General features: G+C 36.5%; 3 protein-coding genes across 6 annotated transcripts; 1 reads left to right on the plus strand and 2 right to left on the minus strand.

Moving 5' to 3' along the window:
• Window positions 1-3,976: 3,976 nt before the first annotated feature.
• Window positions 3,977-6,441, plus strand: LOC110938059 (glycerophosphocholine acyltransferase 1). The gene is made up of 8 exons (XM_022180528.2): window positions 3,977-4,063; window positions 4,148-4,246; window positions 4,438-4,495; window positions 4,575-4,675; window positions 4,780-4,875; window positions 4,959-5,052; window positions 5,707-5,944; window positions 6,025-6,441. Exons 1-8 carry the CDS (start codon window positions 3,977-3,979, stop codon window positions 6,332-6,334), a joined length of 1,083 nt encoding a protein of 360 aa, XP_022036220.1. The 3' UTR covers window positions 6,335-6,441.
• Window positions 6,442-6,993: 552 nt separating this feature from the next.
• On the minus strand, window positions 6,994-8,986 carry LOC110938062. The gene is made up of 5 exons (XM_022180534.2): window positions 8,682-8,986; window positions 7,723-7,827; window positions 7,534-7,663; window positions 7,333-7,450; window positions 6,994-7,199 (listed from the first exon to the last, which is right to left on the minus strand). The coding sequence occupies exons 1-5, from the start codon at window positions 8,689-8,691 to the stop codon at window positions 7,146-7,148; spliced, it is 417 nt and encodes a 138-aa protein (XP_022036226.1). The 5' UTR covers window positions 8,692-8,986; the 3' UTR covers window positions 6,994-7,145.
• Window positions 8,987-9,324: 338 nt separating this feature from the next.
• Window positions 9,325-17,791, minus strand: LOC110938060. Of its 4 annotated transcripts, none has more exons than XR_004890882.1 (16): window positions 17,536-17,791; window positions 16,342-16,877; window positions 15,993-16,269; window positions 15,637-15,908; window positions 15,369-15,554; window positions 14,529-15,290; window positions 14,346-14,440; window positions 14,204-14,263; window positions 14,029-14,117; window positions 13,411-13,941; window positions 13,186-13,260; window positions 11,992-12,062; window positions 11,839-11,896; window positions 11,493-11,742; window positions 10,262-11,404; window positions 9,369-9,557 (listed from the first exon to the last, which is right to left on the minus strand). XR_004890882.1 is itself a non-coding variant. In XM_022180530.2 (15 exons), the coding sequence occupies exons 2-15, from the start codon at window positions 16,749-16,751 to the stop codon at window positions 10,761-10,763; spliced, it is 3,780 nt and encodes a 1,259-aa protein (XP_022036222.1). In that variant the 5' UTR covers window positions 16,752-16,877; window positions 17,536-17,791; the 3' UTR covers window positions 9,325-10,760. The 4 variants fall into 4 exon arrangements, 2 of the variants coding, with proteins under 2 accessions (XP_022036222.1, XP_022036223.1); XR_004890883.1 differs by having other exon boundaries at window positions 10,262-11,401; window positions 17,536-17,790; XM_022180530.2 differs by having other exon boundaries at window positions 9,325-11,404.
• Between the last annotated feature and the right edge of the window lie 854 nt (window positions 17,792-18,645).

An 18,645-nucleotide genomic window follows, 5' to 3' on the forward strand; every position in this document is an offset into this window, starting at 1 on the left:
TTCGGGGGTGTGAATTGGGTGTGGGTTCACCGCGTGAAGATGGCACAACTTTCGAGGGAGACCGTTGACAAACTTTCGAAACCAACTTTCGAAGATGGCACAACTTTCGAAACCAACTCCCCTAATAGGGGAGTGCCGCCATCAAAAAGGGGTATTAGGGGAGTGTTAGAGGGGAGTTGACGTGGCTTATTCTGGTTGGTTACGTGTAAGAGGGGGGACTCACCTAAGAGGTGAGCACCCCTTACACCCTTAGGGTGAAAGGGGTGGTCACCTCATGAGATTGAGTAAACTTTTCACCCACCCAATCATCTATTGTCATGTCAATTCCCCCCTCTAACTCCCCTCTTGTCCAAAAAAACATAAGGATTAATCACCACTAGTGGGTGGAGGTAACTATTTTTTTTCCTTTTTTTATAAACTATTAATTAATATATGAAATATATTTTTAACAAAATAAAAGTATATTAAAGTAAAAAAAAAAAACATTACATATATTTTTTTAATTCAAACGGCTATGAAGCCGCTACCTTCCAACGGTCACATGTTGCATGCGGGGACTACACACCGCAAATCCTCAACCCCGCGCGACAAAGAGTGGCGGCGGCGGTGTTCTCCGCGCGGTGAAGGGGTTCACCGTCCTCTTTGCCGCATGCAACCCGTTCACCCTTATATTCAAAAATCATTTAAAAAGCCAGGTTTTGTGGCTTTTGAAAAAACAACTTTTAACTTTTAAATATTTTAGTTTTGTGATTTTTTTATAAATATTAAAAAAATTCAAATAAGTGAACCAAATAAAACGTATATGAATCCCCATTCTCATTATTTTTAGTGATTATTGTGTTCCAGTTTGACATAAAATGAACAATGTAGAACTTAGACTATGTTTCATTTGTCTTACTTAGTTTTATAAAATTTCAACATTTATATAACAAAATATGCAACATTGAAACATCGAATGAAAGTTGAGTTGTTGTTTAGGACAAAAAAAAATTGATTGATTTAAACAGAACACTTTAAACTTATAACATGATTTCTAAATTTTACCCCGTTTTTTGTCCTTTACATGATCAAAACTACATACATTAATTATACAATTCTTCCTGTTCGTTATATTATTTGATATGGGGAGGTTCATTTGAGAAGAATGTTCTTGCAAGAAGAAAAATAAAATAATTTAGGCCCTATATTTTTGTGATCAATGGTTATGAATCATTTTTTTTTTTTTTTTGAAAAGTGAACTTCATTAAAACAAGCTTTAATTAATAAGGGTATGATATCATGATATTATTTTTGTCCTCTTTTAAATAATAATGCTTTAATTAATAAGGGTATGATAGATAATTTGATGTAGAATACTAATAAATATTATCAAGAGTTACTCAAGTCTCATTAACGTCACAATAATTTCTTCTTCACCACCATTAATGTGTTAGGTTTTACACCAATTTTATTAGGAGTAACAAAATTATTTAAAAATATTAATGTCCTACACATATTTTATTATGAATCGCAAATTTATGAAAAAGTGTTGGGGTCCTACACATTCTGTTGCCTACACCCAAACATTGTTTTTATGGTATAAGAAAAATTGAATATGTAGGATCATGTGTAAGATTGTTTTTATTGTATAAGATTTAGAACTATTTTAAAGGACAGACTCATTAAATGATTAGACATTCATTAATTTGAATAACAAAAATAAATGATATACTCATTAACTGATTTGTTCAAATTACCTTTGTACCATTTATTATTTTTATTCTTAATTTGTAATTTCTTCTTATTTGAAGTCTCCACTATTTGATATTTTGTTAAAGGATGCTAAAAGTATAAATATATAATTTAATAAAAAAACTATACCTTTCAAATTATATTTATTTTTGGAATGTGATTATTGCTTTATTATTTAAATATTTTTGTAGAGTTGGTTATGGCTTGATATCTACCAAAACAATTATAAATATCATTTTAAAATTTATAAGTATTAGAATTTTAAAATATTTAAAAAAGTTTACTTAAATATATAATGAATATTGATTGAAGATAACGATTAATTAACTTTCAAATAATAAAGGAAGAACAATTTCATAATCATGTTAAAATACAATGGCATGGAATGTATGAAAGAATTTTAAAAGTAATAATTAGTGCTTCAAGGATATTGTGTGGTATATGATTCTAGTTAAATTTGTTGACCTTATATTTCCTACATAACATAAAAGTTTAATTATGTAAGATATAAGGTATAATTGTTAGAAAAGTACTGGATAATTTATGTAAGTCACTATACTAACAATAACTTGCTTGAGTTCCAATTAACCAACTTTACACGTGCCGCATATATAACACGCTTCTTTTCAATATTCAAGCAAGTAGATATGTAGTCATATTTTTTCTATAACTCCATTTCTATAATATGTCCACTAAAAACATGACACGTGTTCCACACTTATTTTCATTTATAATAATAATAATAATAATAATAATAATAATAATAATAATAATAATAATAATAATAGATATTCTATACTTTATACAATATAAAACAAAACAATGATGGACATTGTTTCATTCTAGGCTATTTATTTTGTGGTACTCCGTCTCTCACTCCAACCTAATTATGAATACTCTTTTTTTAATAAGGGATAGTTATTATATCATTAATCAAAAGAATTTAATATGAAATTGTTTATGAAATTTATAAATAAACTTATTTCTTTTTACTAAAAGCTTAATATCATCAAGCTCAAAGTTTTTTATTACATGCAATATACAGGTTTATTCAACTCGTGCAAAATACAACTTTATTTATGACATATATTTTTATTACTAAGCATATAACATTATGAGTTTATTCACCTAGTGCAATACACAAGTTTATCTAGGACGTATTTATTTTATTACTAAGCATATAACATTATATTTACTTAATTCGTGTGATACATGGGATTCTAACCTAGTTTACCATAAAAAAACATTAGATATTGTAAATTGGTAGTTTAAGGTGTGTGTATATATATAGGGGTTAGTTAATGTACAATTGGCCTTAATGTACGATGCGTATGCGATTTGCATTCTGGATGTTATAATCCGCCAAAACGAAAAACCGCAAGTTATAAATTGTAAACCCCATGTTACATAAACATAAAGCCGGAAGGATCCCAAACCCGGACGGATCACAAACTCGGAACCATTTTCCAACATTCGGACTCACAACTCACAAACTCGGACTCATCAACTCGGAAAGTTTCAAACATGCAGACTCACAACTCACAAACTCAGACTCATCAAACTCGGAAAGTTTCAAACATGCGGATTCACAACTCACAAACTCGGAAGGTTTACAACGTGCAGAATTATCATCGTGTACGCTCGTACGTTAAGGCCAATTGTATAATACACTTTCTCGGATCACTGACAGACCACTGGAGTATCATCGTGCCACCAGCAGAACCACCCGATCATATCCATCTCCACCAATTCAGGAGGAAACCCAATAAACATGAGAAAAACCACGTTGTGGGAATCGAACCCAGGACCTATTGGTCCCAAAACCTTATCTCATCCCCAAGATGCCACTAGGCTATAAAGCCATAAGCTAAGATATATATTAATGCTGCATTTAGGCCAAATACTCAACAAAAGATATTACTATGTGAAAAAAAAATGTCAACAGTGAAATGTACGGATGTAATAAACTTGGTTATGAATTCACGCTTAACAACAAGAATAAAACACAACCCAAATAAATTGAGGGTTAATAATTAATATCCATGCAGAATATTACCGATTCTGATATCCTTTGTAATTGAAATTTCAGTTTACCATCCCCATTAGATCTCTATGTGTTTTTGTATGTGTTTATCAATTCATTCATATACATATTGTCCCCCTCGGTTCCCTTTCGTCGATCAGACAATAGAAGATTACAGTCTATGTATGAATCATAGATTTGTAAACGTGTTATGATGCGAAGATGTCGTCCACTGAAGATTCAGAAGACAATTCATATAGCCAACGACGATTTTCAAGGGTGAAGCAAAGGCTAAAAGATCGATCAAGGGTATGAGTTTCGTTTATTGTTATACGTTTTGTGTTGTAACGATTTAATACATGTACACCTTTTTGTTTTTTTGTTTTTGCATAGAAAGTGGCTCAAACTAAAGAAAAAACTAAGGAGATATTGTCGAAACAAGCTGTGTTGATCGCTAAACGTGCTGAGGAACATGAAAGCTTCATCACCAAGGTACACACACGATGATAACCGCATAATGCATTTCAACATGATTCATTATCCTATTGGGAATGAAATTTTCATTAAAATGCCAAAGTAACAAATTACAAACAAGTGGCAGGTAAACGGGCAACAAGCTGCGCCGTTTTTTGTATGGTTTATTATTTGCTTAGACCATGTTTTTTGTATGGTTTTGTTTGTAGGTAACTCATTTTCTGGGTGTCTTCTCATACGGAGCGTTTTGTTTTATCTTGGGTGCAAGTGAGTACATGAAATATGGATTTTATTGCTTTTAGTTATTGTATTATGTTAATCCCTCGCGACTGTTGGTCTTGATCAGGGCCACAGGATGTTAGATACATATATGTTTTGTTCTACATCACCTTCGTGCCACTTCGATGGATTTATTATCGATACAAGAAATGGCATTACTACCTTTTGGTATGTTTCATGAATAAATAGATATGAACATGTGACGATATTAATCTAATCGGGTGAAAAGTGATGCAAACATGAACATATAATGTTTTTGTTGTGTCATGCAGGATTTCTGCTACTATGCCAATACCATCTTCTTGATCATGCTTTTGTTCTATCCCAGAAATCAAAAGCTTTTCATGGTTACCTTCTCATTTGCAGAGGCAAGTAGATTTATTTTCTCTCATATAGGGTACATACACGCGTTATAGAACCATGACTAACAAATAATACGCTACATTTGTAGGGACCGCTAGCATGGGCATTGATTGTTTGGCGATGTAGCTTGGTTTTTAGTTCCGTTGACAAAATTGTAAGCGTGTTGATACATCTTTTACCAGGTGAGTTAACCGGATTGAAGTTAGTTCTTTTAATGGTTCATCTGCCTCGGGGTGTAAACGAGCCGAGTCGAACCGAGCTCGACCCAGCTCGAGCTCAGCTCGAACTCAATTCGATCCGGCTCGGCTCGAGCTTGAATTTCAAATCGAGCTGAGATTTGAGGCTCGAGCTCGACTCGATTAAAACTCGAGCTAGCTCGGCTCGATCTAGCTCAAACTAACAAAGAACCACAAATTTAGTACTTAAAAAGCCCTAAAATTGAATCTCTTCATAGACTAAGGACCACAATTGCAACTTAATTTAACCAAGTGGCTAAATATGCAAGTATAAATAGTTAGCTCACTTTGTACGACGTCTTTACCTTCTTTTATAGGGGAGATACTCCCTTAGTTTTTTGTCTTCTGAGCAATGTGGGACAAAAAAATGATGTAAACCTTATCGAGTCGGCTCACGAGCCGAGCCAAGCCAAACTCGAGCTCGGCTCGTTTACAAACCGAGCCGACCGAGCTGGCTCGTTTACAACCGAGCCAATTTCAAGCCGAACTTTTTTTGAACTTTTTTTGAGCGAGTTTCGAGCGAGCTGCGAGCCGCGAGTTTTTTGAACACTCCTACATCTGCCATACGAAATTATGAACTATGAGAATGGTTATCTGCAGGTGTTGTGTTCTTTACGATATGCTGGTGGGACCCAGCGTTCTTTGAAGCCATGCATCTGGAGGGAGGCGCAAGCGGATATTCATGGCATGACAGAGAAGATAGATCATTTCTGTGCACATGGTTGTTCACGGTTCCGTTGATTGCTTATGTTCTTTGGCAGGTTCTGTATTTTCTCATAGTAGATGTTCTTCGTCGACAACGCTTATTAAAGGATCCTGAAGTCATGACTTCCTACAGGTTATCGTAGTTCTCTATTTAAAATTGGTTATGCATTAAACATCGTTTCTGATACCATCAACGGTGTTGATATAATATAGGGGACTATCGAAAAAGGCACAAAAGGCAAACAACGTGTGGTGGCGTTTAAGCGGGTATCTTGGAGACCAGAACCGTTTGTTTATGTATATTCTGCTACAAGCCATTTTCACAGTAGCAACAATGGCGCTAACGGTCCCAATATTCTTGTCGTATGAGTTGCACCTTGTTTTCCAGATACTTAAAGTTTCGGCAGCTGTATGGAACGGAGGACAGTTTATGGTGGAAGTTATTCCACGTCAAGTGGTTCTCAAGGAGAAGAAAAAACTCGAGGTGTTGGCTCCGCCGCAAGAGAACCAACACCAAGATTAATGTAGAATGTATTCCTTTTCTTTTTAACTTTCGGTACGTTTCATACTTTACACCGCGTCCTCTATCTGTTCTGTTCTAAAGACGAAAGAACAAATAGAGGTAGTAAAGTTTTTTAGGACTCACGGGAGTCCGTTTTTAACTTCAAATTATGAAAGTATCTGTCTAATATGTATTATAAACATATAACTTATTCTTGTTTATCGGTTTATTTGAAAACGTTTGATTATATGTTGTTAAACAATTTGTGCAACTGCAACTGATGTAGCGCGTGATACGATAACGAAGAACAAACACGTTGATTCTGCGAATACCCGTGTAGGTCTTTTCCCAACCCCAAAATTCAACCCAAAGGGCACGGAATTTGAAGTGAAAAGTTGAGTAGTTTCAAAATTAAAGTCTGATTCTTCACATTACTAGAGAAACATATAAATAGAAACATAAATTCGAAATGGGCCTAAAAAAGACAACGGGCCAGACACAAGCCCAAAAACAAAATGCCCAAAACACTTCAAAAAACATAAAAACGTAAATAACTAATAGAAATAAGCGTTTTTTGGCCCGGACGATGACCCAAACCGCCGTACGCAGTTTGCAGCAAGATGGAGCTCGTTCTCACGTTCGTTTCGCCTGGTCACATGCCCAAAACGGACCCCCCGTAGCCCAAGTTAGAGCCATTTTAGTGAAGCCCCTTTTGTTACACGATCTTGAGCCTTCAAATACAAGATGGCCCGCTCCTCCACACTTGGGCCCACATCAGCAACGACGATACCATAAACTTTGACTTATATCTACAAAGGGTCAAAATGTGCACCTAAAATACAAGAATTGCTGCTATGATCAACAGCGCAAGTGAAAATCCCATTGCCTGCAATCGAAATGACGTTGTGTTTAGTATATATGTTAGACAATGCATCGCTGGCCCGTTCGGTCATGTTAAAATTAGTTATCTGCTTAAAAGAGCTTATTTCACTCACAGACGATATAGAAAGTGGACTTACCGCAATTGCAGAAGCAGCAAGACCTGCGCGTTCCCTAGGGTCTCTTTGGTAACAGTTTCCAAAATAGAGAAATGTAGCATAGTACCACATCAATGGAAATGCAAACCCTATTAAAAACCTGTAACAAAATCATGAGAATTAATTAATAATACTGTTCACTTGTTCGAAAATGAAAAGAAAAAAATAATAATTAATACTTACGAAAACCATCCTACTCCACAGCCAAAGCAAGGAAGAGGTTTATCAAAAATCCCTTGTTGAAAATCATCATCCGAGTCGTTTATAAGGGCATATATATCTTTGTCGTGATCTTTATTGTTCGTTGTATGTCCTGCGTCATTTAACATTATGAGGAAAGGAAACATTAATGATAAAGGTTGTTTTTTCTACCTTTAAATATTGAGAAACAGCAAGCCGTGGGCCTAAGTTCGTCCGAAAATGATTTCGCAAATTCAAAGCCATGTTTTGGAACCTTTCCCTCTTCCATAGTAGCATCTGAAAAATTGTGATGGAATGATATTTTCTGTGTATTAAATAACTGAAAACAAGGTCTCTTTATTTAGAGATTATTACAATGAAAGGATAATGATACAGTTAACTAACTAACTAACTTAACAAAACTAAAACATGAATGATAAATCAAATAATTATAGATGAAAATTCTGAGTATGAGATTAATTACAAAGAGTATGCTTGCCTGCCTGATAATGATAATGATGATGATTAGTGATTGTTATCAGAAGTAATAATGGAGTGACATCAATTGACTCTCTTTCTTGGTTTGATTGCCGTTTCTGGCCGGCAGTTTGTCGTTTTTTTTTAATTACTTTTTAAGGCAGAATTAGTTTAAAGTATTTTTATTTATAACGAGTCAAACAAATCGGCTACTAAAATCAATGGTGAAACAAAAAGAATGAAACCTAAAACGTATTCATATGTAGAAATTCAGAAAACGTATCTATTTAAAATAAAATTATTTAATTAATCATTCTCTCATATATCATCATCATCATACTAGTAGATCCCACCAATAGTAAAGCTAAGGTAGGTCTGAGAAGGGTAGATGTAGACAGCCTTACTTCTATCCCGTCCTAGTCCGGCCTAAAAAGAGGAAACTCAAAACTGCAAAAGCACAATTGCGCAAGTGATCATAGAAACTTCAGCTGGGCTTCGACTATGGACTAGGAGTTCTCCTCGGCCATAGAGAGGCAATTGACCTTTTAGACAAATTGATACTGGAAAAACTTATTTTCTTGCGGATTGTGAAAGTAGTGTATAGTTTTTCAGCCACCTGAGCAGTAGTTTATTTAGCTTTGATTCAATGGGAAGATGTTTAGGTGAATCCGTACCAGTAACCATCCGGGAAGCCAACTTCACCCATTTAGTGCGCTCTTTCTTTTAGGTGTCGAGATCTTTAGGAATCTTGTCCCCCCTGGTCCTGGCACTGACTCACGTGTTTTGTACCTCTACCTCTTCTACTTGTACCCGCTATTTGGTCCCCAAGCCAAGCCGCTCCCCCGGCTCGATTGTAGTTTTGTATCAAGCCTTGAATCTAAGACACATTAACACTCGAACAATCAGGACAGAGGACAGAGACTGATTAGTGCATGTACCCTGTGTCTTTCAGCTATCAACGTCACCACATGATGCATGATTAACCATCCGCCACTTTTGACGATATTTTCACGAAATTAGTAAAATAACGTTAAAGTTAGTACCATTTCAGTTTTGTCTCCCAAGCGCCCACACATATATACATTATATATGCACACCGCAAGCGGGACACATTCTCTCATATATACAAAGGCGATATATTTCTCGATGAGATGCACATGTGTGTTTTCTAATAATCTTAGTTTTTGCATATGTATGTATATTATTTAATAGTGTGTGTGAGTTTCATATATGTGTAGGTTTGTAAAAAATCTACGAAACATTATTAAATACTATATCTACATGTTCCAACGGCATGCACGTGTAAAGATGGTGGTAAAGATGAATTGCAATCTCTATTAATACTGAGAAATACAACTTTGCCAACAGGGTCTCTATTTCTTTATAATTTCAGTTATATAACTTTAGTAACTGTATTCCAAGATTAGTTACAATGTTCACATGAAAGAATGCATACCAAGACGGAAAAAAAAACACATTCGAAACTTTCGATCGTTTTTAGCGTCCCGTGAAACAAGTCAGCGTTCTCCGTATGTCCCTATAAAAAAAACCTGCACAAAACAAAAACATTTGAGCTTCATATGAGCATCAAAAAGACCGTGCAAAACAAAAACATTTGAGCGAGCCTCATTTGAGCTAAAGTCCAAGAATAATGTGAGAACAGATATTCTAAAGACCGAAACTGTCAAAATACAACACGGCTAAAACTTCAAGATGACTTACCCGCAATAACAGAAACATGGAATCCATGGTCCCGAGAAAGATGTGAAATAATTATAACAGAATAACACAGCCGATAGCGATAGGTAAGTTTATTGGTCATTTACAGAAATGGATTAGTAAAGACTTTATTTGCACTGAACATAGTTGTTAATGGCGAATAGCGACAAATAGAGATAGGGTACCTATATGCTACATAGCGAATAGCGATAAATAACAGGTGGCTATTTATAAATAGCGATACACTAGAAAAAGAAATTTCAAAAAATTTATACGTATATTATATCAAAATACCCTTGTATATATGCAATTTTACATGTATATTTAACAAAAACCTAAAATCCAGCTATTTTATATCTATACTAATTGCTATTTATACTAAAAACAAAAAAAAAATGGCGCTGTTCTCGCTATCCATCGCTACAACCCTAATAGCGACACGAGACCTAAACGCTACGTAGCGCGCTATAGCGATCACTACAATCGCTATTGACAACTATGAACTATGGCACTGAAAGAATTACAGATTACATACCTTGGAATCTAATTCTTCAAATTGCACCCAGAACCGCGATGCTTCTCGTTACTAGAAGTATTACTGTACCTGATGATGACACACACACACACACACACGAATACGCCTGTGATGGACTTAAGAATGAACTGATTTTATTGAGAACATAACTTGTATGTACAAGGGGTATTGTCCCCTGATCTTTAAATGCTACAACCAAAAATCGGGTTTCCTAAGATATAGTGGGTGGTGGAACAAACTAGGTTATGCGTCGGGGTAGAGAACAAAAAGATTTTTACAAACCCTAAGTCACTATATTAAATATCACCAAAATGGCAAAATCCATACCATCGAAATCCATCCTTCCACACATGTATTGATTGGATTCTGAAAAGAATCGGTTTCGGAAGCCCAATCACAGGCTGGAATTTCTCGAGACCAGCGGTTATGTTTCTTTCGTCTGTAAGCAGTGTATACTCGACATGTCTGTACAACATAACATTATCAACTTTATTACTTATTAGACCATCATATTCAAATCGGATAAATCATCCATTGGAATCTCAAGCCCCATAAAATCGTCGTCTTGTAATATATCGTCATCGATGTTCAACCATGAGCCTATGTCCTCCCCTTGCTCACCGAGAACATCGGGTATTTCCATATGTGAAAAATCAAGCGGCTCCTCGGTGTTATTATCCAAGAATTTATACTCATCTTCCTCTTTGACAACATTATTATTTTTCATATCGAAAGACGTAGGGATTGAAGAAAACGTTCGGTTTTGATCTGAAATCTTTCCAATCGGGCCATTGAGTGATGCAGATAATTGGGTTGTTTTCTGCTTTAATTTTGTTTTGTTCTTTCTTTCACCCTTAGCGTTACCGGATGCGGGTCGCCCAACTTTCGGGCCTCCGTTTCTGGATAAACCGTTCCCTTTACCCTCCCGATCCCTCTCACTTCTCTTTCCTTTTGCAGTATTTAAAATTGTTGTTCCAAAGCCGGAAGAAGTACCAGCAACGACATCGTCAAGATATAATTCTCTCTTTTTGACCCTGCTTGACCATATATTTTCATCTTTGCCACTAGTTTGCTCAGAGAAGTGGAATGCGTCAGACGAATACATGTCATGGTTGTTTAACGAAGGGCTTAGTTGTGTACCTACTTATTTTATAAAAAAACAGAACCGAAATCACAATACGGACAAACAAACTAATATATGTCGGAAAAAATTGTGAATGATGTGTAGTACCTGACACTCTTTCTATGGATTTCCCATTAATTTTACCAGATTCGTTATTGGTTGCAGCATCGAATTGCGTGCCATTTAAGTGTAATGATCCAGATCGGATCATTTCCTTATATACGGGTTCAGTGAAGCAGCTTTTGCCTGTTGACTCAAATTCGTGGCATCGATCCAGTGTTCGACTCACGAAACCTAAAGCAGCTTGCTTGGATACTTTACTACCGACACTTTTAGGTGCGTGAGGACCCCAACAACTCTGGTGAACATTTATTAACAAACGGAAAATACATCAAAATCATGATTTTGGCATTTTTATCCAAAATTCTTATGCATGGTTGGTAGAAAACATTACCATGTACTTTTGATAAGTCATTGCAGTGAGTTTGTCGATACAAAGTTGTTCAAATTCCCTACAAACACACAATTAGTCATATTAGAATCCTCACGCAAAAACAGTCGAACAAAAATCACTTGGTTAGACTTTAGAAAAGAAGAGAATTCCTACTTCTCTTGCAGCTCTCTTGCTTCGTTAGTGGACTCCAAAAGGTTATCAAGCAAGCGTTTCTTCCTGGAAACCTGTGAATCAACTAGATCATTAGATGAGTCTTTTTTCTATATTTGATGTGCAAAATTTTCCATCGTATATAAGAGAAACTACAGAAGCAAAACAAAGAAAAGAGTGCAATCCTGATTACGAAACTCGAATTATGTACTTCATCAGTAGCCAAACAAGCAACAAAAAAGAGGGTCAAGTTATTCTACAAAGGCTTCTAATTGTAAGAAGTGTAAGAAGGATTTATAGAGTGATAAATGTCCAATAACCTAAAATTAAACCCACTACATCACCACCCAAAACCTAAACACCCACCCCCACCCCACCCCCACCCAAAAACCTAAACCCCCCAACAACCACCCCCCCCCCCTCCTGCGGCAAAGAAAAACAAAAAAAAACTATACCTCACCAAAAAAACCAAAAAAAAAACCTAACCCCCCCACCACCACCCAAAAACCTAAACCCCCACTGCCAACCCCCTCGGCAAAAAAAAAAAAATTGGGGGTGGGTGATGGGGGTGGGGGTTTAGGTTTTTGGTGGTGGTGGATGTTTAAGTTTTTTTTTTTTTTTGAGTGAACTGCCATTTTGGTCCATGTGGTTTGATCACTTTTGCCACTTTAGTCCAAAACTCAAACTTTTTGCATCTGGGTCCCTGTGGTTTTAGTTTTATTGCCATTTTGGTCCAAAAATGAAATCAGGTCATATTTGTCTTAAAAAATCCTGCTATTTTGTCATTTTCCTCAGGGGCAAAATGATCATTTCTTTTTTATAAATAAATATCATATTTTATAAGACAAATATGACCTGATTTGCCCCTGAGAAAAATGACAAAATTGCAGGATTTTATAAGACAAATATGATCTGATTTCATTTTTGGACCAAAATGGCAATAAAACTAAAACCACAGGGACCCAGATGCAAAAAGTTTGAGTTTTGGACTAAAGTGGCAAAAGTAACCAAAGCACAGGGACCAAAATGGCAGTTTACTCTTTTTTTTTGTGTAGTGGGTCTTTTTAGGTTATTGGACACTTGTCACTTTATAAATCCTTCTTACACTTCTTACAATTAGGATCCTTTGTATTTGATCCTAATCCCAAAAAAGAAGCTGATAGACTTTCCAAACTTTGAATTGCAAAAGATTGCTACCTGTTCATGAAGTTTTTCTTCAAGTCGACAAATTTCTCCACTAATGCCTTCACTCCCATTGTTTGGTGAATCAGGCTGGCCAAAAAAATATTTTTTGCGTTATAAATTACCGTGTATACACACACACACAAAACAAACTTCTCGATCTTATAGCAGGGTACAAAGACTGAAACAGAACTTTCATTAAGGTAAGAACACATAAAATGATGAAAAGAGGGAACCTACCACAAGTTCCGGATAGAGTCCAATACTCTGAATCTCCATAAGAAGTCTTTCATTCAATGGCACGTTAGCATACTGATAATCTGACCAGGTGATGCCAGATGTCATTGCTGGATCTGAAAGTAGACCATTATAAGAATGGTCAAAACCAGTTACCGCTGTCGAATCTGGCATGGACACAATATGATGACCTGGCGGACCCAGTGTAGAGTTTTTCCTATGACCACTTAAATTACCACGTCCAACGAGTTCATAGTTTTGCAATGACCTATTCTTGAAGGTGTTTGACTCTAGATCTGTGTCAAACTCAAATGCAGATCCATAAACATTAAAGTTGTGATCATTATTCCCGTTAAAGGGAAGCTCGTCGTCCCCTTCTGAAATTAACGCGGCAAGTAGCCTCTGAGAAAGGGGAATTTCCCCGGGACCCATTGGTTCAACACTTCTGCTTTCTGCTCCGTTAATTAGTGTGCCAGAACTATCAATGTCTTGGTGAACTGGGGTTTTTGTGTTAATACTGGAGTGAGTGCTTCCCTGTAAATGAACAGAATTAAAAAAAAAAAAAAAAAAAAGTTAAAATTTTGGGGAAAAAAAACATGTTATATCTTTTACAACTATCACCTGTTGCTTTAAATACGACATGTCTAAATCAGATACAAAACCGAAAAGTGGTCCCATCTGCCTCCAAAATGGACTCGACAAAGCATGATCTGCAACCTCCAAATCCAGTAATTAGAATCACAAAATAATACCGTTGAATCAAAATATAATAACAGATGGCAATAAAGAACAGTACTAGGATTAGTAACCGCTTTAGCTGCAGCCAGAAGCTCTTCATGTCCATCCTCAGAACCAACTAACAGAAATAACGAAAAACTAAGTTCAGAAATCTGTGTAGATACAGAAAATCTCCACTTGGAAATCAACATTTCGTATACCAGGAAAATCTACTGCAGCATTGAATGCGGTCTGCTTTTGACGAGTATAAGCTTTGCGGTCAGAGAGTTTCCTAGTGGGAGGCCTACCTGGCTTGCTGTTAAAATATCAAGCAATACAAATTTTAACAACATATAAGAGTATAGCTACTAATAAAGACTTTTTATCTTGAAATAAAGAATTACCTTTCGGACTTATCAAAACTCTGTCTAGCAGTTCTAAGCTGCTTTGCGGTTCCCACATGGCGAATCTTCTCTACTGGCGGTGTAACACCGCGTGAAGAACCAAAACCTCGCCCGGTTCTATTTTGTCTACGAATTCCATCACCAACTTCTTCCCCATTCACCATCTTATTCTTTCTTACTGTTGGAACTAAAGTTGACATCTTTTGAACATTCGGTTCACCTTTATCTTCTACTTCATAAGACTTCTTCCCCTTATCTCTAGATCTAATTTCAGCAGCCCCAGACTCCTCACTTTCAGATGGTGTAGATGATGGGAGATAATCTCCTTTTGATTTGAATTGCTGAGGAGAACTAGCGGAAAACCGTTTGGAAAACCCGGGCCCACTTTCACTACCAGTAACATCACTGGTATTATGACTATTATCCAAAGCAGGGGCTTCATCACTATTAGATAAAATAGGGACAAGATTTGTTCTCCTTGCGGTACGTGATATCTTTTGGGGCCTACGGTCAGCCCACTGTGCTACTGGGGGAGATGGAGAGCGTGTTGCGGGTGTACGTTTACGATTATTGGACCCAAACTGACCAGGGTTCTTGTGGGTAACATGACCCATGTCCCAATCACTGGAAGCATTTGCTCGTTGAACCACCGTTGATGATTTGGGCACAACACTTGACCCTGATCTTGGACCTCGAGCTGGCCCGTGCAATTTTGTGCCAGAGGTAGGACTACCAGATATAAATTCATCTCGGAAACTGGACCTGGTAACCAACAAATCAAACAGAATTATAATCATGCTATAAAAGACAATAAAAAGATACGACAATATGATGTCATACTTGTTATTAACTGATCTGAGATTTGTCCTTTCCTTTTCGGAACTAGTACTTCTATCTCTTTTATCATGATGAAGAGATGTGGTCTCTTGTTCAGGCCTTGGGATGGAAGACCGTATGCCCACACTTGCCTGCTGAGCTGGACCGTCAATTTTTACGCCTCCAATTATTCCATTAGCAGCTCCGGGCCTACATCAAAATTAACCATAAGCACACACACCGGACACAATTGATGTATGACTGATTGACTTCTAGGTATGATAATTGATACCTTAACCCATGAGAATCATTTAACCGTGACATGGAATCAGAAAGATGCCTTGCATGCATTCCTTGTTTGGGTTCTTTGTATCCATTGATAGCTTTTGTTGACATTGAATTTGGACTCGGGGCATTATCAGCTTTTATTCCAGTACGTTTCTTCTTCATTTTTGTTTTTTCCCAACCATCGGCTACAATGTGCAATGACCGATCCTCGCTCTGAGGAGTATTGCCGTTTGGAAGCCCCGATGATCTAGCAGGAGTGTTTGGACGCACCTCCGCCTATATTAGCACATTTCCCAAATGAGATTTGCATCAAAACAAAGTAAAAATGGTAAATTATCGACATCATACAACGTTACAAACCCTTTGATCAACCATTGAAGTTCTGGTTCTTTTGTTAGGAATGGCATTTTTACCCCGTTCTTCGACCTTCTGCTGCTCAAAGTCGAATGTATTTGTGAGGGAATGACTTTGGGTGCCCATCTTACCGACACCTGCCCCCATAGGTGCACGATTTAATAGTAAACCACTAGATCGATCGCCAGGTAAAGCATCTGGCCTTGATCTCTTCCTTGAAGGAATACTCGGGAAACACTTGTTAATCACTGATAAGGTCTCGCTGAAAACCTTCACCCGTTCCCTATATACATAATAAAAAGAATTATAAAATGTATACATCTCTAATCCTACAAAGATAAATAAGAAAGTGTACCTGGCTTTAATGGTGGATTCCCGCAAACCAGCCTTTAACCGTTTGAGATCCTCAGGCGAGGAATTACGCAGTTTGCCCTTCAACAAACCAGACGGTGACTCATCTGGTGAACCAACGACAGCACTTGCAAGTCGTTTGAAATCCCCATATCGATTGAATTTATGTTCAGCTGCCATTGACTTTGGGTCAAACCGCAAGCATTGAAAAAAATTGGTTACATCTACTTGTGTAACAGTTGAGTTACTTCTTGACATGCTTGGAAGAGATGATAAGATTGGATTTTCCATATTTTCACGGAAACTCGACGATCTGTCCAGTGAAGCAGCTGAGTAGGACCCGCGCTGTGCAGAGCTGTACAACGGTCTATCCGGGCTAACAGATGACAGGTCGAATTTACCAGACGATGCCATTGCATCAGTTTATTAACAGTCTCTGTGTCGCAAGATTCGTAAACACAGACGTGCATGGCAATACTGTGGTATCACCGCACATGGAAGTGAAGCCCGGTTTTCCCAATGACAAAAGAAGAATAAAACCTAACAATTGTAGAAATAGTACACGCCTCAGATTCGCATCCATAGTTCAAATCAAATCAAATAAAAAATGCATTAAATTGATCTATACATTCCGAAAACCCTTAACTAGAAAACAGCCTTTATATACCCATCGTATCGTCAAATATACGCTCATCAAACATAGATAATACCTGACAGGCTAATCACTATTTAACTTAATTAATGACAATCCAATACATAACAACTTTATATTCATGCTTCCTATATCTATCTATCACCTTAACTAATGCAACTTAATCAACACATTCCCGATAGATATTCCGATAAACAAACGAATAACATAACTGAATACAAACAAAAAGTCACTAGTCACTAATCCAAACATAGCACAATACAAACTTCTGATCTCAAATTAAACGCATGCAATGTAGATTAACACTTATATAAACCTAATCACTGCCAAATGAAACCCTAGAATCCCAATCGACGCAAATAAGCAGAATCATAATCACACACAAGCTAAATCGATAACATAAATTCAATTAAACATAACAAAGATCGAATACACAAACACCTACAGCTGAAACTGCAAATCGCGAGTGAATTGGGGGTTTATACGAAGCTGATCGAGTATTGAATAACAAACGGTTAGGTTTTAATTGAAAATTTGCGGATTTACCTTGTGTGATCTTAATAATGATGATGATGATATTGTTATGAAGATGTGATGTTGAGTTTTTAGGGCTCAAGAAGATTGTTCATCCGAAGCCATGGCAGCGCCTCCTCCCACAGTGTTATGATCGGAGATGCGTTGGCTATGCGGGAAATTACGGTTTTGCCCATGGTTTGTGTCGCATGGTGGGGGTGCAACTTGGGTTTGGGTGATGGGTGTTATTGGAATTACGAGATTGAAGTCGGCTTCAACAGCTCAAGCTTGCCTTTCCTTTCCTTTTTTGTTTTTTCAATTTATTTTCTTTCTTAGGTCTTCAAATATGAAACAAACTAGTAGTAAGAAACCCGGTTGCGGCGGGGCTATCAACACTGAACTTGCGGCGTGTTAATGCGAATAATTTAGACCGAAGCGTAAAACATAGAAAAGAATAACTAAGTTGACCTAGGACTCGTGCGTTGCAACGAACCTATCAAACTAGAAAAAATATACAACGTAAAAATGTTGAACTGCACAGGCATTGTGCTGTGTTAACTCGCAGAATTTAAAACGGAACGTAAAACGAAAAATTTACGTAAGATGGAAAATATAAGGGACCAAATTTGAAAGTAAAAATTGTGAGGTTAAAGTGCGAAAGACGAAAACTTTTGGGTTAAAAGTAAAAAAAAATCAAATAAGTTTGGGTTAAAAGTGAAAAAAAAAATTAAATTTCCCTAAGCATTGGGTACACCCACTCTATACATACAATTGTTGAAAATTTGTAGTATGGAAATATGAATGGGTAAGAAGAAAACCGAAATAATTGAGAAAACGGAACCGAAACAGAAATTGACAGTTCGATTTTCGGATTTTTAATAACCGAAAATTTTGGTTCAGTATTAGGATAATTATTTTCAATAACCGTAAAAAACCGAACCGAACCGATATGTTACATTATAGGTTTGGTCCGTATATTTTTATGTTTAAGTTTAAGTTGATTAAGTGTTCAACTTATGTAGTAGAAGTTATTAATTTTTTTCATGAATGTTAAGTATTTAATATAAACACTAAACGATATCCATAGTATTATAAAAGAAAATGTCTTAATAAACAAATTGGAAAATATGAAAATAGATTAGA

This window comes from Helianthus annuus, chromosome 4, assembly GCF_002127325.2.
Source record: "Helianthus annuus cultivar XRQ/B chromosome 4, HanXRQr2.0-SUNRISE, whole genome shotgun sequence".
In the NCBI taxonomy this organism is placed as follows: domain Eukaryota; kingdom Viridiplantae; phylum Streptophyta; class Magnoliopsida; order Asterales; family Asteraceae; genus Helianthus; species Helianthus annuus.